The sequence below is a fragment of the Gopherus evgoodei genome, chromosome 2 (assembly GCF_007399415.2).
Source record: "Gopherus evgoodei ecotype Sinaloan lineage chromosome 2, rGopEvg1_v1.p, whole genome shotgun sequence".
Taxonomy (NCBI): domain Eukaryota; kingdom Metazoa; phylum Chordata; order Testudines; family Testudinidae; genus Gopherus; species Gopherus evgoodei.
This window is the reverse complement of record NC_044323.1, coordinates 29,682,473-29,707,585: the sequence shown is the minus strand read 5'-3', so window position 1 is coordinate 29,707,585 and position 25,113 is coordinate 29,682,473. Positions and strand designations below refer to the sequence as shown.

Below are 25,113 nucleotides of genomic sequence, written 5' to 3'. Positions count from 1 at the left end.
ACGTGGCCACACTAACCACATTAATTCGATGGTGTGCGTCCATGGTTCGAGGCTAGCGTCGATTTCTGGACTGTTGCACTGTGGGTAGCTATCCCGTAGCTATCCCATAGTTCCCGCAGTCTCCCCCGCCCCTTGGAATTCTGGGTTGAGAACCCAGTGCCTGATGGGGCAAAAATCATTGTCGCGGGTGGTTCTGGGTACAGCCTCACCCCTCCCTTCATGAAAGCAGCAGACAACCATTTCGCACCTTTTTTCCTGGGTGAACTGTGCAAACGCCATGGCACAACAAGCATGGACCCTGCTCAGATCAATACCGCAATCATGGACGTTGTAAACACCTCGCGCATTCTCGTGTAGTCTATGCTGAACCGGGACCTGCAACGCCAGGCGAGGAGGAGGCGGCGGCTATGGCAGAGCAGCGACGAGAGTGATGAAGACATGGACATAGAATTATCTCAAACCGTAGGCCCCTGCGCTTTGGAGATCCTGCTGGTAATGGGGCAGGTTCTAGCCATTGAATGCCGATTTTGGGCCTGGGAAACAAGCACAGACTGGTGGGACCGCATAGTTTTGCAGGTGTGGCACGATTCGCAGTGGCTGTGAAACTTTCGCATGCATAAGGGCACTTTCATGGAACTTTGTGACTTGCTTTCCCCTGCCCTGAAACGCCATCATACCAAGATGAGAGCAGCCCTCACAGTGGAAAAGCGAGTGGCAATAGCCCTCTGGAAGCTTGCAACGCCAGACAGCTACCGGTCAGTCGGGAATCAATTTGAAGTGGGAAAATCTACTGTGGGGGCTGCTGTGATGCAAGTAGCCAAAGCAATCATTAAGCTGCTGCTACGAAAGGTTGTGACTCTGGGTAACGTGCAGGTCATAGTGGATGGCTTTGCTGCAATGGGATTCCCTAACTGTGGTGATAGACGGAACCCATATTCCTATCTTGGCACCGGAGCACCAGGGCACCCAGTACGTAAACCACAAGGGGTACTTTTCAATGGTGCTGCAAGCACTGGTGGATCACAAAGGACGTTTCACCAACATCCACGTGGGATGGCCAGGAAGGGTTCATGACACTCGCATCTTCAGAAGCACTGCTCTGTTTAAACTGCTGCAGCAAGGGAATTACTTCCCAGACCAGAAAATAACAGTTGGAGATGTTGAAATGCCTGTAGTTATCCTGGGGGACCCAGCCTACCCCTTGATGCCATGGCTCATGAAGCCATACACAGGCAGCCTGGACAGTGGTCAGGAGCTGTTCAACTACAGGCTGAGCAAGTGCAGGATGGTGGTAGAATGTGCATTTGGCCGTTTAAAGGAGCGCTGGCGCACATTACTCACTCGCTCAGACCTCAGCCAAACCAATGTCCCCTTTGTTATTGCTGCTTGCTGTATGCTCCACAATCTCTGTGAGAGTAAGGGGGAGACCTTTATGGCGGGGTGGGAGGCTGAGGCAAATCACCTGGCCACTGATTACGCGCAGCCAGACACCAAGGCGATTAGAAGAGCACACCACGAAGCGGTGCACATCAGAGAAGCTTTGAAAACGAGTTTCATCACGGGCCAGGGTACGGTGTAACTGTTGTGTTTGTTTCCCCTTCATGAACCCCCCCCCCCTTATTGACTCCTTCCCTGTAAGCAATCCACCCTCCCCATTCGATTACAGCTTGCTTAAGAAAATAAAGTCACTATCATTTAAAAATCATGTATTCATTATTAAAAAGTCATTATAAAAAGAGGCAAAGAACTGACAAGGTATCCCGGGTGTGATTTGGGAGGAGGATAGGAGGGAAGGAAAAGGCCATTAAACACATTTCAATGTAATTACAGCCTTTTGGTTGGACTGTCCACGGGGGTGGAGTGGGCGGGTGCACGAAGCCTTCCCCCATGCATTCTTACACGTCTGGGTGAGGAAGATATGGAACATGGTGAGTGGTGAGGGTGGATACACAGGGGCTGCAGCGGCACTGTGTGACACCGCTGCTCTTCCTAAAGCTCCACCAGACATCGGAGGATATCAGTTTGATCACGCAGCAGCTCCAGCATTGCATCTCGCCACTGCTGATCTTCCTGCCTACACCTCTGATCTTCCTGCTGCCACCTCTCATCTCAAGTGTCCCTCCTGTCCTCACGTTCGTCCCTCCTGTCCTCACGTTCACTGGCATCTTTCCTGTACTTTGCTACCACGTCCTTCCACTTATTCAGATGAGCTCTTTCATTGCGGGTTACTTCCATGATTTCCAAGAACATTTTGTCTCGCGTCTTCTTTTTCCTCCGCCTTATAGCCTTCGGGATGGAGTAGGGAGGCTTGAAAAATTTGCAGCTGCATGAGGGACGGAAAAAAGGAAGAGAAGTATTTAAAAAGATACATTTTACAGAACAATGGTTATACTCTTTCACAGTGAACAACACTATTCACCTTACATAGCACATGTGATTTCACTACAAGGTCGCATTTTGCATCTTAATATTGAGTGCCTGCAGCTCTGGTGTTACAGATCTCACAGACGCAGATCCGGGCATCAGAATTCAGCTTGCATGCGGCCATAGTAAGCCATTGTCTTTTGGCTTCTCCAGCCTTCATATACACAGTGCCCTCTGATGCTTCTTTCCTGTTAACATGCAGCAGCAGAAGTCAAACCCCGCCCCCATCCAATTCTCTAGGATGATTGCTTTACCCCTCCCCCCACCGCATGGCTGGTATCATGGAAGATCACTGCTAATCACCCCCCTGTCCCCCCCCCCACCGTGTGGTTGGTAGCTGGGACAATTCCTGCTAGCCAAATGCAAAAAAGCTCAGCTCTATCCTTCCTCCCCTCCCCCCGCTTGGCTACGTGCAAGGAAGGATTTCTTTTAAGCAACAGCCCAGTAGGAAAATGGCCATCTCTGTCCCCTTAATTAAATTCCTGAATTTCAACCAGGTTACCATGAACGATATCACTCTGCTGAGGATAACAGAGCGAGATAAAGAACGGATGTTTCTTGAATACCAGCAATCACCGGGACCATAAGCAGCTATGCTTTGTCATGCAATGATATCTGATTACTTGCTACATGCATGAAGTGTCCTACCGTGGTGGATGGAACAAGGCTGCCTTGCCCAGAAACCTTCTACAAAGGCTTTTGGAGTACCTCCAGGAGCGCTTCATGGAGATGTCCCTGGAGGATTTCCACTCCATCCCCAGACATGTTAACAAACTTTTCCAGTAACTTTACTGGCCATGAATGCATCCCAAGCCCTCATGGCAAATCAATCATTAAAAAACGCTTGCTTTTAAACCATATTTTATATTTACAAAGCTACACTCACCAGAAGTCGCTTCCATGGCTTCACTGTCTGGGCTAGTGGCTTCGGAAGGCTGGGAGGGTAATTCCGTCTGGGTCACAAAAAGCTTCTGGCTGTTGGGGCTAACGGAGTGCTGTGAGCTCTCTGCAAGGTCGTCCTCCGCTTCCTCCTCATCTTCCCCCTCCGCAGAATCCTCAGCCATGGTTGAGATTACAACCCCCACCCCGGAATCCAAGGACAGGAGTGGGATAGTGGTGGCGCAGCCCCCTAAAATTGCATGCAGCTCAGTGTAGAAGCAGCATGTTTTCAGTCCTGGCCCGGACCTTCCATTTGCTGCTTTCGTTTTCTGGTAGGCTTGTCTGAGCTCCTTACCTTTCACTCTGCACTGCACTGAGTCCCTGGTGTGGCCTTTTTCCATCATAGCCTTGGAAACTTTTTCAAATATTTTTTCATTTCGTCTTTTGGAACGGAGTTCTGTTAGCACTGAATCCTCTCCCCATATAGCGATCAGATCCAGTACCTCCCATGCGGTCCATGCTGGAGCTCTCTTTCAATTCTCAGGAGACTGCATTGCTACCTGTGCTGATGAGCTCTGCGTGGTCACCTGTGTTGATCAGAGCTCCACGCTGGGCAAACAGGAAATGAAATTCAAAAGTTCGTGGGGCTTTTCCTGTATACCTGGCCAGTGCATCCAAGTTCAGATTACTGTCCAGAGCCGTCACAGTGGTGCACTGTGGGATACTGCCCAGAGGCCAATACCGGCCACACTAACCCTAATCCGATATGGTAATACCCATTTTAGCGCTACTTCTCTCATCTGGAGGAGTACAGAAACCGATTTAAAGAGCCCTTTATAGCGATATAAAGGGCCTTGTAGTGTGGATGGGTGCGGCGTTAAATCAGTTTAACGCTGCTAAAATCTGTTTAAACGCGTAGTGTAGACCAGGCCTAGCCTGTTTACTAGTTTTCAGATTCTTAACCTTTACCAATTTGAAGGCTGGACTCTGTCTTAAAGAGATACCATCCATTTTCATTTGCATGTTAGACTTAAGTTCCTTTTGTCCTTCCATTACCAATCTCTGCTTCCACATGGAATCACATGTTGAGTCCACAAAGAGACTACAAGACATATCTCAAGTGTCTACATGAGATTTTGCCTGCCATCCCCTGTATTCCCAAGAGATCAATTGCACAGCTGTGCTGCTCTGTAGATCCAGCTACCCAATCTTCTCTCTGAACTTACAGAATCAACATTCCTGTCCCAACAACATTGTCTCCCCAACAAGCTGGTCAAGCTTATAGGGCTGTTCAAAATCCCTACCAATTTTCATTCCATCTAAAACCTTCTCAAAGCTATCCACACTGGGTCTTTCTAAAGCAAAGCCAATGGATCCATACATATTTGAAAGAGTCTGGCCTTTAGGAACTGAAACTACCTCAATCAAATCACTTCCACACCCCTACTTGCAAAAACTACCGTGGGGATTCTTCTCATTAGGAGCTTATTTAAGCAACAATTCATTTTTTCACAGAAATTCTGCCCTTATCCTCTTCACCTAGGGCTTGCTGTAAAGGAACGTTTTCCTGAGCAACAACAGACTCTTACTGGGTTTCACTTAAATCCAGAATCACCTTTGGCACATTAAGAGAATTTTCACGCAAATCCCCTTTATGCAAACTCTAGACTCCACAGTTAAAGAGAGAGGGGGAATGGATAGCTCAGTGTTTTGAGCATTGGCCCACTAAACCCAGGGTTGTGAGTTCAATCTTTGAGTGGGCCATTTAGGGATCTGGAGCAAAAATCTGTCTGGGGATTGGTCCTGCTTTGAGCAGGAGATTGGACTAGATGACCTCCTGTGGTCCCTTCCAACTCTGATATTCCATGATTCTCTCCCCCTCTGCAGCCCTTCTTGTTACTAGTTTCCACACCATCAATGGGTAAAATGGTTAAATCACGTTCATGCTCTTCTTGTGCCCTGGCCATGATATCAACCTGCTTAAACAGAGTTGCCATATCTTACTCAACAACACACTAGCAACAGGCAAAATAGAAGCACCAGAATCACTGGTCCTTGGGATTTAGTTATGACAGTAACTGGATGCAACCTAGGTACAGTGTCATTGTCCCTAGCAAACGCAAACTTAGGAACATTTCCTTCCTGGGCTTTAGTTAAATCCAGAACGAACTCTAGTACAACTGATGGTAAATTTTCAAGTAGCATAAACTGAGAAGCACTTTGTCTGCTCCACATCCCATGGAACCACCAGAGTTTCCTCTTCTGGAGATGCTGCCCTAGTAGCAGGACTTGCCCGTAATCCAACCAACAGCCTCAGCTTCAGCCTCTCCCCCACACAATATGATGTTGCATGATTTGTCATCCCCTTCTATCCTAGAGGACTTCAAAGTACAGTAGAAACTCAGAGTTACAGACACCTCAGGAATGGAGATTGTCCATAACTATGAAATGTTCATAAATCTGAACAAAGTGCAGTTCAGGCTCCAAATCCCGCAGCTGAGGCTCCAGAACCAGCAGCTGACACTCCAGGCCAGGTTTCAGCAGGAGCTGAGCTCCCTACTCAGCACCAGCATGAGTTTGCAAGCTTGTCCCCTTCCCAGCAGAGGGGTGTGTGTGTGTGTGTGTGTGTGTGTGTGTGTGTGTGTGTGTGTGTGTGTGTGTGTGTGTGTGTGTGTGTGTAAACATCATGTCCCCCTCCCAGGAGAAGGGGTAAAAATATGTGTCCCCTCCCATCCAGGGAGGGGGAGGTAAAAACAGCATGTCCCACTCCCAGCAGGGGGTGGGGGGCGTATGTGTGTGAAAGTTGCACAGACCCCAGCCCTGCTCCTGCTCTGTTGGCTCCGGCTGCCTTGGGCTGGCAGCCCCAGCATCTTGCTGTAAGTGGCTACCCCGTGCGTGGGAACAGGCAGCCACTTACCTTTCAAGATGCAATACAGGCACTGTACAATATTTGCTTTTTTTTTTCTTTTTGTGTGTCTGCTGCTTCCTTATTAATTACTTTTGGTTTCACATGATGTCTGATTGACTGGTCAGTCCATAACTCTGATGTTCATATCTTTGAGGTTCTACTGTATACTAGGACCTGTTATGTTGGGTGGCCTCATCCCTGGGTATTCAGGTGGAGTTTCTCTGGGAGAATATTCATAACTCTCCAACATTCTCCAACCTTCTGTCCCTGGGAGAGTGGCCCTTGTGATTAATGAGGTTCTTCTCAAGCTGAGCACTCTTTGGAGTATTACTGGCAGCCAAGTGCTTGGAGAAGCACTATTTTGTTCCAGTACATGGATACAAGGGATTTTATTCCTATCTGGCCCCAAACTCCTGGTAGTCACAGCAGTGAAAGACAGCATCTGGCAGGGCAGATTCAAGTCCTCCCCAAAGACAGAGACTTGAAGCACCTAGATCTTTTAGGCAGGAAGATATACACCTCATAGTCACTTCAGATGAGTATTGCAAACCAACAAGCCCTGCTGGCCAGATATGACTTCCTCAATTAGTTGGTTTTGGCCAAGTTTGAGGAACAGTTTGTCCAAGGCCTCCTGGGATGAATTTTATGTTTGTCACTGAGGGCAGTTTGATGGTAAAAACTTTATTGCAATCTGCACTTGAGGTGGAGGACACTTCAGCCAGGGCTATGGCCTCCACAGTTAATGTGAGGAGAGCTTCCTGGTTTCAGATCTCTGGGGTTATACTGGCTGTCCAGCAAGCAACTGAGGACTTGCCGTTCAATGGCCAACCCTTGTTTTCAGATAAGACTGATGAATTTCTTCAAGGATTTGAGGGACACCTTAAGGTGTCCGGGGGTGTATACAACATACACACAGAGACACCATTATGGTGCGCAGGAGCAGCAATGATATGGGCTGCAGCACCCCTTTGTGCAGCCCTTCCCCCAAAGACAGCGAGACTACCCCAGGAAAATGGGAAGCACTCAAGAGGAAGCACTCAAGCTCGGGGCCTGGTCACTCTGTGCATCTTCCTTCAGCACCTGCTGAACACCCATTTTGACTTGTTAGGCCAGAACTTTTGTTCCAGTTCTTCCTTCGTCATCATCCCCCTGTTCCTTTAGGGGTAGTGCCTGGATCTCAATAATGTCCAACAGCTGGATCCTAGACACTTTCAGATGGGGTACACCATCCAATTCCTCTCCAAACCCCTTTCTCCCCTGCCCCCCTTCTCACGAGATACTGCTCTTTGAACAGGTCAGCTCTCTGATAGTGTTGGGAGGGATGGAGGAGGTTCTGTGAGAACACTGCAGTGCTGGGTTTTACTTCTAGTATTTCCTGATACCAAAATCCAAGGGTGGGATCAGGCCCATCCTCAGTCTCCACGTAGTCAACACTTTTCCTGCCTAGCACTAAGATTGGTTTGCTAACTCAGTTGTTTACCTTATTGGATTGCTGGCTCAGCTTTTCACCTAATCACATTGCTGGCTCAGCTTTTTACTTGGCTGTTTTCTTTCCTTATCAGACAAGTAGGCATTTTTTCCCATGTCCCAGCACCAAAAATATACATTCTACATACCACATCCTACACATGCCTTCCAGGACCGAATAGACATTCGGTGGTTCACACACTCATGAGCCATAACACTGTGATGTCCTGTGTGAAGACACAAGGGGGAACTCACTCCGGAGCACTCTGCCTGGAGGCAGTCAGTCTGTGGCAGTTCTGTATCAAAGAGGACATCACCCTGATAGCTGTCTACTTACCAGGGGTCCAGAATTGTCTTGCGAATTATTTTCTCCCCAAGCCACAAGTGGTCCCTAAAGTCAGAGGTCCTTCAGATGGCGTTTGCAACGTGGGGCACCCCTACATTCTACCTCTTTGCAACATGGGAAAAGAGGAACTCAGCCCAGGCTCCCTCTCTGACTCTTTCCCCTGCAGCTGGAAGTCAACTCTACTGTATGCATTCCCTCCTATCCCGGTTCTTCCCCACATCATCACCAAACTCAAAGCAGATTGAGCCAGGCTCATCCTGATTGCCCTAGCATGACTGACGCAGCATTGGTTCTCAGATCTCCTCACTCTGTCAGTTCAGCCTCCTATACCTCTTCCTCTCTTCCCCTACCTCCTTACCGAGGACCACAGCCACACCCTGCATCCAGTGACCCCTTGCACCTCACTGCATGGCTGAATGAGGAGGAAGGACATTGCTCAAAGGCTGTTTCAGAGGTCCTACTTAACAGGAGGAACGCTTTCACTAGAACAGCCTACTTGGCAACATGGACGAGATTTTCCATGCAGTCCTTGGCCCGTAGGACCCATCCAGGACATCTTGGAGTACCTGTTACACCATCGGGACTCGGGCCTAGCACTCAATTCTCTGAGAGTGCATGTGGAAGCAATTTTGGCATTTCATCCACCTACCCAAGGGAAATCTGTTTTCTCCAATACCATTGTGATAAGATTTCTGAAAGGACTCCTCCATTAGCCATTAGACACTGTCTAGCCTTCTCTCTAAGCAGAACTGAACAGTTTCATGCTTTGCTTTGCCTTGCCTGTTCTTATTGTATGCAGACTACATGAAGGGACAAGTGGTCTCTGCCAAGACTATTTCTGAATTGATAACAAATTGCATCAAGACTGCTTATGAGATAGTGTTGGCCACACCTCCTCGGCAGATATGGGCTCATTTGATGAGAGCACCATTTGACCATTACACAATCACTGCTTCTTCCAGAGCGGACACTAATGCCAAAAGAATGGTCTTGCAATCCTTAGGTAGATTTCAAGCCTTGCCTCCAAATGGGGGTACTGCTTGCTAGTCATTTACTTGGAATACACATTTGCATCTATTTGAAGAAGAAGAAACAGTTACTTAGTATGGTTCTTTGAGATGTGTATTCCATGGCCCAGCCTCTGGCCCCTCTTATAGCCAGGGGAGGGGCTACAGGCATGAGGCGGGAGCACTACCCCTCTACAGGTACTGCTAAGCAAGAGGCTCTGGCTCTGACACATGGGGCGGGCACACACCTTTACTTGGAATTCACGTCTGCATCACATCTCAAAGAACCACAGTTACAGTAAGTAACCATTTCTTCTTCTACAGAGGATTCCACAAAGAACTTCCCTTTTTCAAAACAGCTGCTACTCTTAATGGGACTGAGGCCACAGATGACCAGCTAAAGCCTTGAAGCATGGGATTAAAATATGTTATAGCCATTATCATGATACAGAACTACAAATGCTATAAGCCTGCTGAGTGCAATGCAGGCAATCACACTCTCTCAAAGGCCCATAAAGGAAGGCTTTGAAGAAGAGGATTCATAGATTCACAGTTTCCAAGGCTGCATGGGACTACCACAGCCATCCAGCCTGATCCCAAGACCCCTATTACACACACAGGCTGGAGAAAATACCTAATCTTAATTTAAAGATTCCAAGCAGTGCTGAGTTCAGTACCTCCCCAGGTAAACAGTTCCAATGTTTACCTCGCTGCTAGGAAATTGCATCTTATCTCAAAATTGAATTTATCCAACTTTCATTTTCAGCCATTGGTTTTTGATGTCCCTTTATCAACATAATTGAAAAGCCCACCACTATCCTTTACCGTTTGTAAGTAACTGTACGCAGTAATCAAATCACCTCTCATATTTCTCTTCAATAAGCTGAGGAAATTGAGCACCTTCAGCTTCACATTGTGAGGCTTGTTTTCCAGCCTCTAGATCATTTTTGTGGCTCTCCTTTGAACTCTTGCCGGTGTTTCCACATCCTTCTTTAAAGCTAAAGTGTCGTCTGCCAGTATTTGCAAAGAATCAAGGGTAGAGAAACAAAAAAGTGTAAAATAGTATTGTGAAGCCTCAGATAGAATATCTTGTACAGTTGCTAGCAAAACATACAGCTGCATCCAAATGGTGGTAGAGCAGGAGTGGGCAAACTACAGTCTGCGGGCCACATCCAGCCCTTCAGCTCCCACTGAGGAGCGGGATCCGGGGCTTGCCCTGCTCCCGCGCCCCCAGCCAGGCCGCTCCGCACGTGTGTGCCGAGGCTCCTAGAAGCAGCAGCATGTCCCCCCTGCTCCAGCTCCTATGTTTAGGGACAGCAAGGGGGCTCTGCATGCTGCCCCTGCCCCAAGAGCCGCCCCTGCAGCTAACATTGGCCAAGAACTGCGGCTAATAGGAGCTGCAGGGGCAGTGCCTGTGGACAGGGCAACGCGCAGAGCCACCTGGCCACACCTCTGCATTGGGGCCAGAGGGGGGACATGCCGCTGCTTCCAGGAGCTGCTTAAAGTGCCACCCGGAGCCTGCACCCCTGACTGCCTCCTGTGCCTCAACCACCTGTCCCAGCCGTGGTCCCTCTCCTGCACCCCAACCCCCTGTCCCACCCCAGAGACTCATCCGACACCGTGAACTCCTTTTTTCTGGCCCCACCCCAGAGCTCACACCCCCAGCCAGAGCCCTCATCCCCTGTGCCCCAACCCCCTCCCCAGCTCTGATCCCCCTCCCGCCTTTCTAACCACTTGGTCCCAGCCGGGAGCACCCTCCTATACCCCAAATCCCTCATCCCCAGAGCCCACACGCTCCCCCGGCCCCTGCATCCCAGCCCGGAGCCCCCTCCCACACCCTGAACTCCTCATTTCTGGCCCCACTCCAGAGACCGCACCCCCAGCTAGAGACCTCACCCCCTCCTTTACCCCAACCCCAATTTTGTGAACATTCATGGCCCATCATGCAATTTCCATACCCGGGTGTGGCCCTCAGGCCAAAAAGTTCCCCCACCCCTGTGGTAGAGCATCAGTGGTCTCATTTTTCATAGACAGCTTTATTTAAAATTGTTTGTTGCAAATATATTTTTGTATACTAAACTAACTCAGTTTGCTCTAGCAGTAAATGTTCCTTTCTCTCTCACCTCTGTATTGAGAATTAAATACCTCTGACTATACTTTCAAAAAGAATATACTTGGTCGGTTTTTAAATATATACATTTGTACATATAAACTATTTATACTAAAATAAAAGTGTATTTAATTAAACTTATCGTTCTTGGCCTATGCTACTTTAAAAGAATTGTAATGTAAATAAGGCTTCAATGGTTAAAATACTTCAAATTCATAATAAATGTTCTCACAAGACAAGACATAACAAAAAGATAGCTAAGTGACTTCATCACAATTGTTAACAAATATTAGGTGTTTGAGGAATCCATTTATTATGTTGCATATTTTAATGTAAATTTTTTGCATTTCTTTTGAGAATAAACTGTGACTGAGAGTGCCTTTGTTGTTCCTGAACCATCTTCTCTTCAGCAATCCTGTGGTGCCATTACATAAAGAATCTAAGGCCAATAGTAAGAACTGGAAGCATGTAAATGGAAAAATCAAGTCAACTGATTAAATTTTAAACTGTCTCTAGATACTTTAATGTTTCTTTCTTGTATTCCATATCCAGTGGATGATTTTTACAAACAGAAAAGGGAATATCTTACTAAATTTCTTAGGCACTTAACCTGGCCATATTCCCCTTACATAAAATTAGGATAGAGAGCAAGGTCTGTTTTTAACTGTACCATATTTACACCAATTATTTATATGGCTCAGTTTTCTAACCTGACCACTGAGTTTTCTTTTTTTATAAGTAACTCATACAACCCTCAATCCCTCAAAATAATGATTGACTGTATTCAGTTTTGAATTACTTCTGTGCTGAAATTAGAAATTTTCCTTATGCTGTTTTTTCATTACATTTGAACTCCTTTGTACTCTGAATGAATTTCAGGTTTTCTCTTACAGAGACATGTGACTCAGTCAAGTGGTAATCGAAAATTCAAGTGCACTGAATGTGGAAAAGCTTTCAAATACAAACATCACCTAAAGGAGCATCTACGAATCCACAGTGGTAAATATTCCAAGTCTTGATATACCGTGTACACTGTATGACTTTGGCATGAAAGCAATTTTTTAACCATAAGTTTAAAATATAATGTTTATATTTTGTTCTTGGAGATACTGTAAATTCTGGCCCAAGTACTCAGCTGTGCCCAAGGTGCTCCCAGTGCAACTCAAGAGGCTTTGTAAAAGTGGCTTTAAGCGGAGGCAGTTAAGCAAAACTTCAGCTGTAGTGTTCGAGTTCTGGCATGTGTAAAAGCAAAGATAGTCAGAAGGAATTTGAGGATGTTTTGTTCATGTTATGTGTATGTATACAATTTTTAATTTTAAAAAGTGGACAGCCTTTGCCATGACCTCTTTACTTGGATGTTGTACCTCTTTCCCTTGTTCTTTGTTGTACACCTTTCCTCTATCCTCTGCTTGTTTACCTTTTTCAATTATATCCTCTTTCTGTGTGTTTGTAGAACACCTAGCATGTTGTGGCCACTACTGGAAACAAATAATTTACAGTATTAATAATAAATATGACAGTTACCCACCTTATGTGTATACTACCATACAAGGGTAATAGCAATAAAATACTGCCCCGAACAAAGAATGCGATCGTACCCAAGATTTTTGTAGATTGTCATCTCAGCAGTCAGTGTTTCATTCTGTATGAAATTCCAAAGCTTAATTTTGGTCATTAAAAAAAATCCTCTGTTTCTCCCCTCCCCCTCTTCTTTACCGATTGAAGACAGACAGAAAGGAAGTAGAAATGAAGGTTTCACATTAACCTTTTCTACTGCTTTGCCATCTGAATCAAAGAAGCAGCATTTAAGAAAGCTCTGCTTTTTCCCATCCGAGTGCATGTTCTGTGCCTCACTTTTGTTTCTTCTCCCAACTAATAACACCTGTGTCTCATCTCCTCACTTTCAATGCTGACTCTGTTGGTGGAAGAGCCTGTGCTGGCACTCTTCTCTCCCTGAAAAGAGGCAGAACTACCAGCTATTCTCTTCCTCAGCAGCAGAGCTATGTTAAGAAGTCACTGCTACCACTGGGCTTGACCACCATGCTGGCTAGTTTGTAAGGAAGCTGTACAACTGATGTTCATCTCTGATATCAGACCACATGCATGTCTTCTGTGTGTGCCCTGTGTCCCTTTTCTTTGTGTCTATTTGGCTGATTACAGTTATGGGTAGATAGGTGGCTAGATAGTGTTTGTGTATGTGTGCTTACTCCAATAAAAAAAATTATAAGATCTTACATCATCATTTATTTTGTTTATGCCACTTATTTTCTTTGGATTTGTCGTTGTTTTAGTCTCCTGCTTTATCACTTTCTAAAGTACATTATATTAGCTACTATGGAAAGAGAGTTATTATTTGGGTGGAATGTCATGAATAAAGCATAAAGCCAATTCATATGCTGGGTTTAGACACTTACACCAAGGTTTGGGAAATGCTAGAATTTATCATGGCCATATGGGGCCTGATCTTTTATTTCTCGTGCACACACAATTTGCATTGAAATTCATGGAAGGGATGCCTGATCAGGCACAAAGGTGGCATAATAATCTATATAGTTTAATTGAGTATAAAGTGTTTGTTGTCAAAGTCATGTCTGGGACCATATGAGAGGAGAGATATTGTTTTCCTATTACTTTAGAATGATGGAGATATGCACTGTAACCTAATCGACTCTCATTTATCTTTGTTTAGGAGAGAAGCCATATGAATGCCCAAACTGCAAGAAGCGTTTTTCCCATTCTGGTTCATATAGCTCACACATAAGCAGCAAGAAATGTATTGGTTTGATGCCTGTGAATGGTCGAGCACGGTCAGGGCTCAAGACATCTCAGTGCTCCTCCCCTTCCCTTTCCTCATCACCAGGTATCCAAGCGAGACCACAGATACGGCAAAAGATAGAAAACAAGCCCTTACAAGAACAACTTCCCATTAACCAAATTAAAACTGAACCTGTGGATTATGAATTCAAGCCCATAGTTGTTGCTTCAGGAATCAACTGTTCAACTCCTTTGCAAAATGGGGTTTTTAGTGGTGGTAGCCCATTACAGGCAACCAGTTCTCCTCAGGGTGTGGTACAAGCTGTTGTTCTACCAACAGTAGGTCTGGTATCTCCCATAAGCATCAACTTAAGTGACATTCAAAATGTACTTAAAGTGGCAGTAGATGGTAATGTAATAAGGCAAGTATTGGAAAACAGTCATACTAATCTTGCATCCAAAGAACAAGAAACAATCAACACTGCATCCATACAACAAGCTGGTCATTCCCTCATTTCAGCTATCAGTCTTCCTTTGGTTGATCAAGATGGGACAACCAAAATTATCATCAATTATAGTTTGGAGCAACCTAGTCAACTTCAGGTTGTTCCACAAAATCTGAAAAAAGAAAATTCTGTTCCCACAAACAGTTGCAAAAGTGAAAAATTACCAGAAGATCTTACAGTGAAGTCTGAGAAAGATAAGAACTTTGAAGGAGAGACCAATGATAGCACTTGCCTTCTTTGTGATGACTGTCCAGGAGATCTTAATGCACTTCAAGAATTAAAGCACTATGACCCAAAAAATCCCACTCAGCTGCCTCAGCTCAGTGAAACAGAAGCTGAGAAGTCTGAATCCCCTGTTCTGTCAGAAACAGGGGAGAGCAACTTATCTCCTGGTCAGCCACCTTTAAAAAATCTTTTATCTCTTCTAAAAGCATATTATGCATTAAATGCACAACCAAGTGCAGAAGAGCTCTCAAAAATTGCTGATTCAGTAAACCTACCACTGGATGTGGTTAAAAAGTGGTTTGAAAAAATGCAAGCTGGACAAATTTCTGTACAGTCTTCTGGACCATCTTCTCCTGAACAGGGCAAACTAAGTAATCCTACAGATAATGATAATCAAGCAGGACCTACAAATCCAAGTGAAACCCATGACAACACAAGTGAGTCACAAAACTCCCTCAAGATAATTAAGTCTCAGACTTTATCAGTGGGATTGACCCTGAATGGTTCACGAAGTAATACACCATCCCCATCACCACTAAACCTCTCTTCATCCAGAAATTCACAGGGTTATGTGTACACAACAGAGGGTGTACCAGAAGAGCCACAAATAGAACCTCTTGACCTTTCACTACCAAAGCAACATGGAGAAATATTGGAAAGATCTACCATAACTAGTGTTTACCAGAACAGTGTTTATTCTGTCCAAGAAGAACCTTTGAACTTGACTTGTGCAAAAAAAGAACCACAAAAGGACAGCAGTATTACAGACTCTGATCCTGTTGTAAATGTAATCCCACCAAGTGCCAACCCCATAAATATTGCTATACCTACAGTCACTGCCCAGTTACCTACAATTGTTGCCATTGCTGACCAGAACAGTGTTCCATGCTTAAGAGCTCTAGCTGCCAATAAGCAAACCATTCTGATTCCACGGGTGGCTTATACATATTCAACTACAGTTAGCCCTGCAGTTCAAGAAACACCACCAAAACAGACCCAACCTAACGGAAATCAGGTACCTAAGCCTGTGTGTATTCTTGTACGTACTATATGTAGAGGTGTGGCATAATTCAGGTCATTATTTTTACCAAACTAAGAAACACTTCAATGAGAAAAGAAAAAAAGCCAGAATTGGTTACAACAGTATTTAAATTGTTGATATTTATTTTGGTTGCATCCTAATAAGTGGGTGATGGAAATAATGGTAACATTTATTCCTTTGAAGCCAAGCTGGTACACAGTAGGGCAACACACAGAAACTAATAGTTGTATCAGACTTTCAGGACCAGTTTTCAATCCAAATAATAAATATATTAACTACTTGTGAATTCCCAAACCCCTGGTTAAAAAACAATGTAACCAGGCTCATATTCTTTGCTGGCTCCCTATCCCCTCCCCCCCCCCCAAAAAAGGATGCATGGGACATCTTTATCCTCCTATTTTGCCCTTCCTGTCAGCTCCCCTCCAGTACTGTCTTGATCTAGTGGGTAACTGAACTCTTCCTGTACCATAATGGAACTTTAAACAAAATGAAAATGAAACTTTCATTGAAAATGGGGCAAGTGCTTGTCCCTTGCATGTGTTTTTTATGTACTCTGCTCTGTTTCTACCTCAATATATGTCTGTGTGATCAGAGTCGACCCCACTGGTAGTTGTACACATTATTAAGGTAGGAATGGAGAAGAATAAAAAAAAGATACATGCAAGGAATAAGATCTTTTCTTGGCTGACTCCTTGTAAGTGGGTGATGGAAGTTAATGTAAACTCTTCCCTGTACAGTTGGAAACTGGTCAGCCTGGGTTTGGACTGACACAAGGTATGTGTGTGTTCGTTATATATTACACTCATGCTTACTGAGGTGGCTAATACATATTTTATTTGGATTTGAAAACTGATGCCAAAAATCTAATACAGTTTTTGTGGTTTTTGTGACTTGCTGATATCATTAAAATATGCTTTTATGCTTCTTGAGAGTGAATTTACTAGATGAATCACAATTACAATTACAGTATTCTGGTATTATAGGTACAGTTTTTGTTCATGGAATATTAGCATTCCCTGGCTAGTTACTTTAGGTTACTTTTGTAACAGAATTATGGGAAGGAAAGTAGCCAGTTTTACAGAATTGAACTCTAATGTTAGCATAATTTTAATTTTCATAAAAATGGTGAAACATTTAGATGCAGATGGTGTACCTTGATATAAAAAACTGTTAGAAACATCCTTGGTCTTCCACATTCCCAATGTCCTTTTATGTACCTTTTCATTCTATAATCTCATTTCCCTCCTTTATCCAGCTATTACTTGGTGTGTCAGTGTTCCTCTGAAGCTTGGCATGAAGCCAAATCTTGAAACTCAAACATTGCAACTCTGTTAAGTATTGGTTTTCCAGGCCTTCTAGTTATAATAGATCAGGAATGTTAGTGCCACAAGAAAGTATTTTCTTGGTTATGTAAATGTTAGAATTAAACAACGTTGTTGGTCAGTTTATTGAAATTAAGTGAAATTACAACTAAAATTCCAGGATATGATTTATAATCTCATCTACTGTATCCATGGAATTTGTACTAGGTTTAATATTTTTTTGTAATTTTCTTAGGATGAAAGGCAAGATACTAGCTCAGAAGGAGTCTCAAATGTGGAAGATCAAAATGATTCTGATTCAACACCACCCAAAAAGAAGATGAGAAAGACAGAAAATGGGATGTATGCTTGTGATTTATGTGACAAAATATTCCAGAAGAGCAGTTCACTATTGAGACATAAGTATGAACACACAGGTATGTAGTAGTAAATATAGTTTCTAAAATAGTTTCCTTATTTTAATTCTGACTGGATTCCATGCTTCAAAAAGAACATGTAATATGTCCATGGTTGAAGGGTGGGTGAGAAAATAACTTTTTTCATCATCATGGCTCAGTGCACACCTTTTTCAGTAAACCTACATTTTTTATGTTTGTTCGATTTTTGTTGCAATTCCAGGATGTTGGGGTTATTTTGTTTTTTTTTAGGGACTAATGCAAAAATGTTAAATGATCAGGTATCTTTTCTCCAGCTGGGTCATGATCATGATGATCTGACAGCCCCTCTAATCAGGGACTCATTTCCCACCTTCCAGCTCATACTGCTTCCTTCATTATTATTATTTGTTATTTACTTACAAAGCACCTTATACGTGTGGGACGCTTTACATCCAACTAAAAGACAATGTCCTTGCCCCCAGGCATTTTACAATCTAAGAGTCTAATCTCAAATCATTTGGAAATCAGTGGGAGTCTTCAATGAGCTTTGAATCTTTCACAAAAAGAATAGTGTTGCAGTCTTAAGTTTTTTCATTTTTATTTCTCTGCATTCCTCCTTTCAACTCCAGTTCTGGCTGTTTTGGTCATTTATTGCATTCTTTTACTTTAGTCTTTGCTATCTTGTGTATTAAAGATATGTTTTTATATTTGTGTCTTCATAGACTCTATAGACTCTAGGACTGGAAGGGACCTCGAGAGGTCATCGAGTCCAGTCCCCTGCCCTCATGCCTTTTTCTTTTTTTATTGACTAGATCTCTGTTGATCTGCATTACTCTTTTTTAAAATCTCTATTAGGTTTAGTTCTTAATGCTGTATTGTCTACTAATTCTGTTAATTTTCTTTTCAGTCTTTCCCATTCAGTTCAATTTCTCAGAGTGTGTTTCTCAACAAAATATATATTTTTCCCAGCTTTGCTTTGCTAGAAGTTTAGTGTGTTAGTTTCTCCTTTTTTAGAACAACTAGTTTTCTATTTTACTTTTTAATTAAATACAGAGCTCAGGAAAAGTGCTTGTTTGGCGGTACTAGACACTGAAGTCATTGCTCTTCTGTGTACTGTGATCAGAAAACTGCCATTTGTCTGCATCTTTCATATCAAGGCTAGGCCTATACAAACTTGCTTTGCCTAATTTCTACTCTATTTAATTGTGAGTTTTGAATACTGAAACCAAACTAACATTACTGGATTCTGTTGTATTAATTTAGATGGAATATATAAGCCCAAAGAGTCAAAAGTGTTAACATGACTCTGAAACTGCAATATTAAACAGTTTTAAAGAAGTGTTGGAGTACAGAGACCTCAGCCTGCTTAGTCCCATGGCAGACACCTTTGCAAATCATTTTAATCTTTTATTAAAGATGCAGAAAAAGAAGAAAAACAGTTAAAGCATTTGAAATGTAAAGAAATAAGTCAGGCGTTCATTTTAACCACATGCCTTGTTCCCATTCCCTTTGGCTGGGGACAGTCTTTAAAAAGAGGCGGGCGGGGAGTAACTTGACAGTCTCTTAGATGGTATCAAAGATGATGATAACTGTCCTTTTTGGAAGAGAGAAGTTAGTTGGAATGGCTGGAGTGGTTGTTACTGTTTTTGTTATTGAAGTCCAATTCCATTTACTAGAAGACAAAACAAGACAGAGAGAGAGAGAGAAAAGAGGGGAAGAAAGAAAACACAACTTCTGTCTCTGGTATTGGCTTTCACTTGCATCCTCACTGCTGGAAAAACACAGGCACAGCACATGTTCTTATCAGCCACTCTGAGATCTGGCAAACTCGTATCAGTATTGAGCTGTTTCGGGGGCATTGCTTTTAGCTGCCTCTTTTTGCTCAGAGGCTTACAGCAGTGTTGTAAAATATACATTCTTGGCTCATTGAACCCGATTCTTATTAGACAGAATGCAAAAGGGAAAGGAGAAGAAATAAAGTGGAGAAGGAAAAGGAAACACGGGGGAAAGAGGTGACAAAGTCTCACATACCAGGTTGTGTTTGGGATTCACCAGAGCCAGTGAGTGGAGGTGGAGCCCTTTTATGGTCAGGACATCTCTTGGGATCAGGACAACCAAGACACAATGATTTTACACTGGATCCCAGGGTCCCAGGAGACGGTGCGTGTGGCAGCCATCATGGTGAGGCTTACTCCTTTGCTTTCTCTCAGTCTCCTTTATTTTAAGGACCCCAAAAGGGACTGATGAGCAGAATAGTCCTTCCTCTCATTATTTTGTCCACCAATAGGCCTAATTTCAGACCCACCAGTTTTGGTTCATTGATTTCTGATCTTACACTGTTCTTGTTTACCAGGCATGATCTTGATCAGTTTTGTTTAGACTTTTTTCTTTTCTTTTTTTTCTCTTGTTCTGTTTTTTGCCTTTTCCCATCAAATCTGTTTTTGAGGGGTGAAGATGTTTCTTCAAGACAGCCATTCTTGTTCTCAAATTATTCAGCTATGTAGAAATTCAATTCACACAGTTCAACAAAGGAATTAAGTGGATTTAAACGTGATTAAGTCAGTGAGACTCAAATGTGTACTTAAAGTTAAGCACATGCTTAATTGCTTTGCCAGATTGGGGCCTGAGCATGCCATGGACAATGGTGCTGAGTCTGCCCTTTGTTAGAATGGAAAAATAGGGTTGATAAGTGTTGCAGTTTTCTAATGTCGTTTATCATCTTTTTTGGAGTACGGTTTTAGTTATCAATGTGGACCTTTATACACCTCTACCTCGATATAACACTGTCCTTGGGAGCCAAAAAATCTTACCACGTTATAGGTGAAAACGTGTTGTATTGAACTTGCTTTGGTCCACCGGAGTGTGCAGCCCTTCCCCGCTGGAGCACTACTTTACCACGTTATATACAAATTTGTGCTATATCGGGTGGCGTTATATCAAGGTAGCAGTGTAGTTCCGTTGAGTTAGCTATACAGCTGGCCTAGAGTTGATCTCTACAGACCTGTCTCCATTCTCTTCCTACCATGGGCAGGACATACAGTCTCCTGATAGTTTCATCACAAAAGGAAGACTGATTCATTGAGGGCAGAAAATAAATCTTTGTACACAAGCCTCTGACCTTGTGATATATGTCATATTCATTCAGAACTTTGGATGGGTTTATTGACATTTATTATTACTTTGATTTGTTAAATCCTACTTTCAGCCTAAAATTTAGGCTGAAATTCAATGGGAAATGGGTTAAGTCCAGTTAATTCCAAAGCAGACTGCAAGCGTTACAAAGGAATCTCACAAAATTGGGTGACTGGACAACAAAATGGCAGATGAAATTCAGTGTTGATAAATGCAAAGTAATGCATATTGGAAAACGTAATCCCAACTATACATAAATGATGGGGTCTAAATTCACTGTTACCACTGTTACCAAGTAAGAGATGTTCAGCGCAGCGTGGTTAGTTCAAAAAAATCAACAATGTTGGGAAACATTAGGAAAGGGATAGATAATAAGACAGAAAATACATAATGCCACTGTATAAATCATGGTATGCCCACATCTTGAATACTGCATGCAGATCTGATTTCCCTCAAAAAAAGATATTAGAATTGGAAAAGGTGCAGAGAAGGACAACAGAAATCATTAGGGATATGGAATAGCTTCTATATGAGGAGAGATTAAAAAAAAAATTGGCCTTTTCACCTTGGAAAAGAAACAACAAAGAGGGGATATGATAGAGGTCTATAAAATCTTGACTGGTGTGAAGAAAGTGAATAAGGAAGTGTTATTTACTCCTTCACATAACACAAGAACTTGGGGTCACCCAATGAAATTAAAAGGCTTCAAGTTTAAAACAAACAAAAGGAAGTACTTCTTCACACAACACCCAGTCAACCTATGGAACTCGTTATCAGAGGATGTTATGAAGGCCAAAATTATAACAGGGTTCAAAAAAGAGCAAGATAAGTTCATGGAGGTCCATCAGCGGCTTTTAGCCAGGATGGTCAGGGATGCAACACCATGCTCAGAGTGTCCCTAGCCTCTGTTAGCCAAAAGCTGGGAGTGGAAGATGGGATGAATCACTTGAGGATTACCTGTTCTGTTCATTCCTTCTGAAGTACCTGGCATTGGCCACTGTTGGAAGACAGGATACTGGGCTAGATGGACCATTGGTCTGACCCAGTATGGCCGATCTTATGTTATGTTTTTAGGCTCCTTTTGAAAATCCCAACCTTAATGACCCTAAGAAAAGAACACCTTCTTAAATAAATCTTCCAACAGTTGTACCAAAATCCAAATATGAAACCGCTGCTTTTCAACAAATAGTCTCCACCAATCATAGATGATATGGAAACCAGTAATAACAATTAAAGTGTTGAAACTAAAGTTACAAATATTTGCTTATTATTTTTAGGTAAAAGACCTCATGAGTGTGGAATCTGTAAAAAGGCATTTAAACACAAACACCATTTGATTGAACACATGCGACTGCATTCTGGAGAAAAGCCCTATCAATGTGACAAATGTGGAAAGCGTTTTTCACACTCTGGGTCTTATTCTCAGCACATGAATCATCGCTACTCCTATTGTAAAAGAGAAGCAGAAGAGCGTGATAGCACAGAACAGGAAGAGACAGGACAAGAAGTCCTAAATAATGAGCATGCTGGTGCCAGAGCATCTCCATCACAGATCGACTCAGATGAGAGAGAAAGTTTAACGAGGGAAGAAGAGGAAGACAGTGAAAAAGAGGAAGAGGAAGAGGAGGACAAAGAGATGGAAGAACTTCAGGAAGAAAAAGAATGTGGAAAACTACAAGAAGTAAAGGAGGAAGAAAGGAAAATTGAAGGTAACATGAAGAATGAAGAAGCTGTAAATCAAGTGAGCAATGTAGAACAAGAAGCTATACAGAATGATGAGCGGGTGTCAGAAAAAACAAACAAAGCTTAACTAGTATTTTTTTTTCTATAAGGAAAACAACTAATTGGTAATGAAGTTTGTTCTATACTATATATGCTTAACATAGAAACACAGTAGTCTGCATACTGTGATTTCTCTTCACTACTGTGTAAAAAAATAAAATAAAAAAATTATAGTAAAATAAGAAAACGAGAAAAAAAAATCCAGGTGTGCCTGAACCTCAAACCTAGTAATTTTTCATGCAGTTTTCAAAGTTAGGAACAAGTTTGTAACATGAAGCAGATTAGAAAAATACAGTGACTCTGGAAGCAAAGATTTAACAGGTTGTAGGAAACCTGATTTGTTAGACAAGCATCTGGCATCATTTGTTTTATCAGTATTAATTTTCATTCTTATGTTGATTAATTTTAAGCTGTACAATTGGGAGAGATTTATATGATTTTTTTTTTTAATCCGGAAAAATTTGCTAAATCCGCTTCAGTATTTTATTATGTTTAGAAAATGTGAGAACTTCTGCACTACAGAATTCCCTTTCGCAGAAAAGTATAATGCAGTTCCAAACAGTGCTAGCCTACCTTTGTAAATTCAACCTAGAAGGTAGCAATTATAACATTAGATGTTGTAGTAGAACATATTATCATTTAAAGTGTATTGTTAGCCTTAAGAAAGCAGCTGATAGACGAACTGAAGTTTCTTACTCATGTGGTTAAAAATGTAGTTGAAAAGATTGTTGTTGAGTTCTGATTGCAGGGACTAACTGTTAATACTGGTAAGGACAGCAAAGTTGTCAAAAATCAGTGTTTGTAATTGTGTTTTGAGTATGTAGTAACAATATGAAGGATATGATATGAAGCTTTGTATCTCCTTTGGCCTTATGCAAGACCTGTGTGCTGTAAGTGCCATTTATCAGTATTTTAAAGGCTCTGACCAGCCTTTATCTAATGTGGCCTACAATAACTAGCATTTGTTAATTTGTATCAAACTTCTAAACTAAATCATGGTGGGGGTGGGGGAACACTCAACCATCCAAGAAGAACGAACACTGGTACATTTCATTATTTAATTCTTCAGTATTATGTTTGGTTGGTATCTAATTTGCAGAATTCTCTACAATAATTACAAGGGAAAATTTCTAATCTGCTTTATTGGTTTACTTTAATTTCAGACACATACATGACTTGTTATCTGGCTCATAAGTGTTTCCAAATGTTAGTTATTATGGACCCCATTTATTAACAATGTTAGCTGATTTTTACCTATCAGTATTATTTTATTTCTTTTAGTTTATAGATCTGTGCAACATTTTGTACTGTATGTCTTCAAACCTGGCAGTATTAATACCCTTCTTACTGACATATGTACCTTTTTAGTTTTAGAAAACTTTTATATTTATGTGTCTTATTTTTATATTTCTTTATTTATTACACAGTGTAGTGTATAATACTGTAGTTTGTATTAATACAATAATATATTTTAGTATGAAAATTTGGAAAGTTGATAAGATTTAAAGTAGAGATGCAATTGGTTCTCTTGCATTGAGATTTGATTTAACAGTGTTATGTTAACATTTATACTTGCCTTGGACTGTAGAACAGAAGAATTAAAATGGGAATGTATTAATTTTACAGTTGCAATCAATTCATTTTACCTTTACCCAGTTTTTAATATAAAGCTCTTACATTTTGAAATTCACTGTGTGACTAATAGCATGATGCTCTGCAGTTTTATTAAGAGATTAGCCTAACCATAAAACTCTCATTTCCTTAGGAAGCCAAATTAGAATAATCTTATAAACAGTGTTGGGAACAATGTTTAACATTTTTGTGCCAATTTGTTCCTGTATTCATGTATGTAAGTTACAAATCTGAATCTTCATTTTTAAGTTCCTTGTTACATCATGGTCATTTTCTAGTTTTTTACCAGGCTCCCCATCTCACAATAAAATGCGTCAACAAGCCTGACTTACTGTCGTTATTCCAGTAATATAAGATGATTATGTTTCGAATTATTTTTATGAGATGTCATGCAGACTTCACTCTTAACTTGGCTACAGATACTCCACTTGAGCTGTGTTTAGGTAACAAATGAGTAAGAGCAAGGTATGGGGATAGCTGTTTTGGTGGTTCACTGGCTTCTATAAAGATCAATACACCAAAGGTTCTAGTTTCAGAACCAAACCACATGTTTTCTTGGATTTTTGTTGCTTTTGGATCTGCATTGTATACTTTTAAATGATATATTTCATTAACACTTACTTTAAAGCAAATAGTTCTGTGAGTGTTCTCTTGATTTAGCACTAGGTTCAAGTATATATTGCTGTTGGACTTTCTTACAGTTTCTAATGCAAATTCAGGTGTAATATTTTTTTAAAACATTAATTTTACAGTAGTGGCTTTTCTGTAGCAGAGATGTCAGTTCAGTATTTTTAGAAACTCATGTCTTTACATTGCATATACTATATGTAAAAAGAAATGTACTGTAAACACACACCATTTACAAACAATGTTCGCTGTCTTAATGATCCCTAAAGAGCATTTTGATGTGAAGGCTATTCATGTTGTGCTTTATATTCAAATATCTGTGTTTTGAAACATGACTCTTCACCATTAATACATATAAAAGATTGTTCCTATGTAACAGGTTTCTCTATAAGATAGCTAGCACTTTGGCTGTGTTTCATCACGTAATATACCAAATATTGCAAGGTTTAAGTGGAGTAAACTGCTCACTGAACAGTGTACACCTCTTTGAGAAAAACCTAACATTGATTTATAGTGCTGAAGAAAGATAAATTGGCTTTTAATTAACTTCTTTGGATTATAACAGGAATTGTG

At 41.8% G+C, this 25,113-nt stretch overlaps 1 protein-coding gene across 2 annotated transcripts in view; it reads left to right on the top strand.

Moving 5' to 3' along the window:
• ZEB1 (zinc finger E-box binding homeobox 1) overlaps positions 1 to 24,240 on the top strand; it is a 250,650-nt gene extending 226,410 nt beyond the window's left edge. For both annotated transcript variants that reach the window (XM_030550216.1, XM_030550217.1), the window contains exons 6-9: positions 12,035 to 12,140; positions 13,831 to 15,641; positions 17,226 to 17,406; positions 21,777 to 24,240. In XM_030550216.1, the coding sequence (XP_030406076.1) occupies positions 12,035 to 12,140; positions 13,831 to 15,641; positions 17,226 to 17,406; positions 21,777 to 22,309 (2,631 nt within the window). In that variant the 3' untranslated portion in view covers positions 22,310 to 24,240. The remainder of the gene's footprint in view (positions 1 to 12,034; positions 12,141 to 13,830; positions 15,642 to 17,225; positions 17,407 to 21,776) is intronic.
• The last annotated feature ends 873 nt before the right edge of the window (positions 24,241 to 25,113 follow it).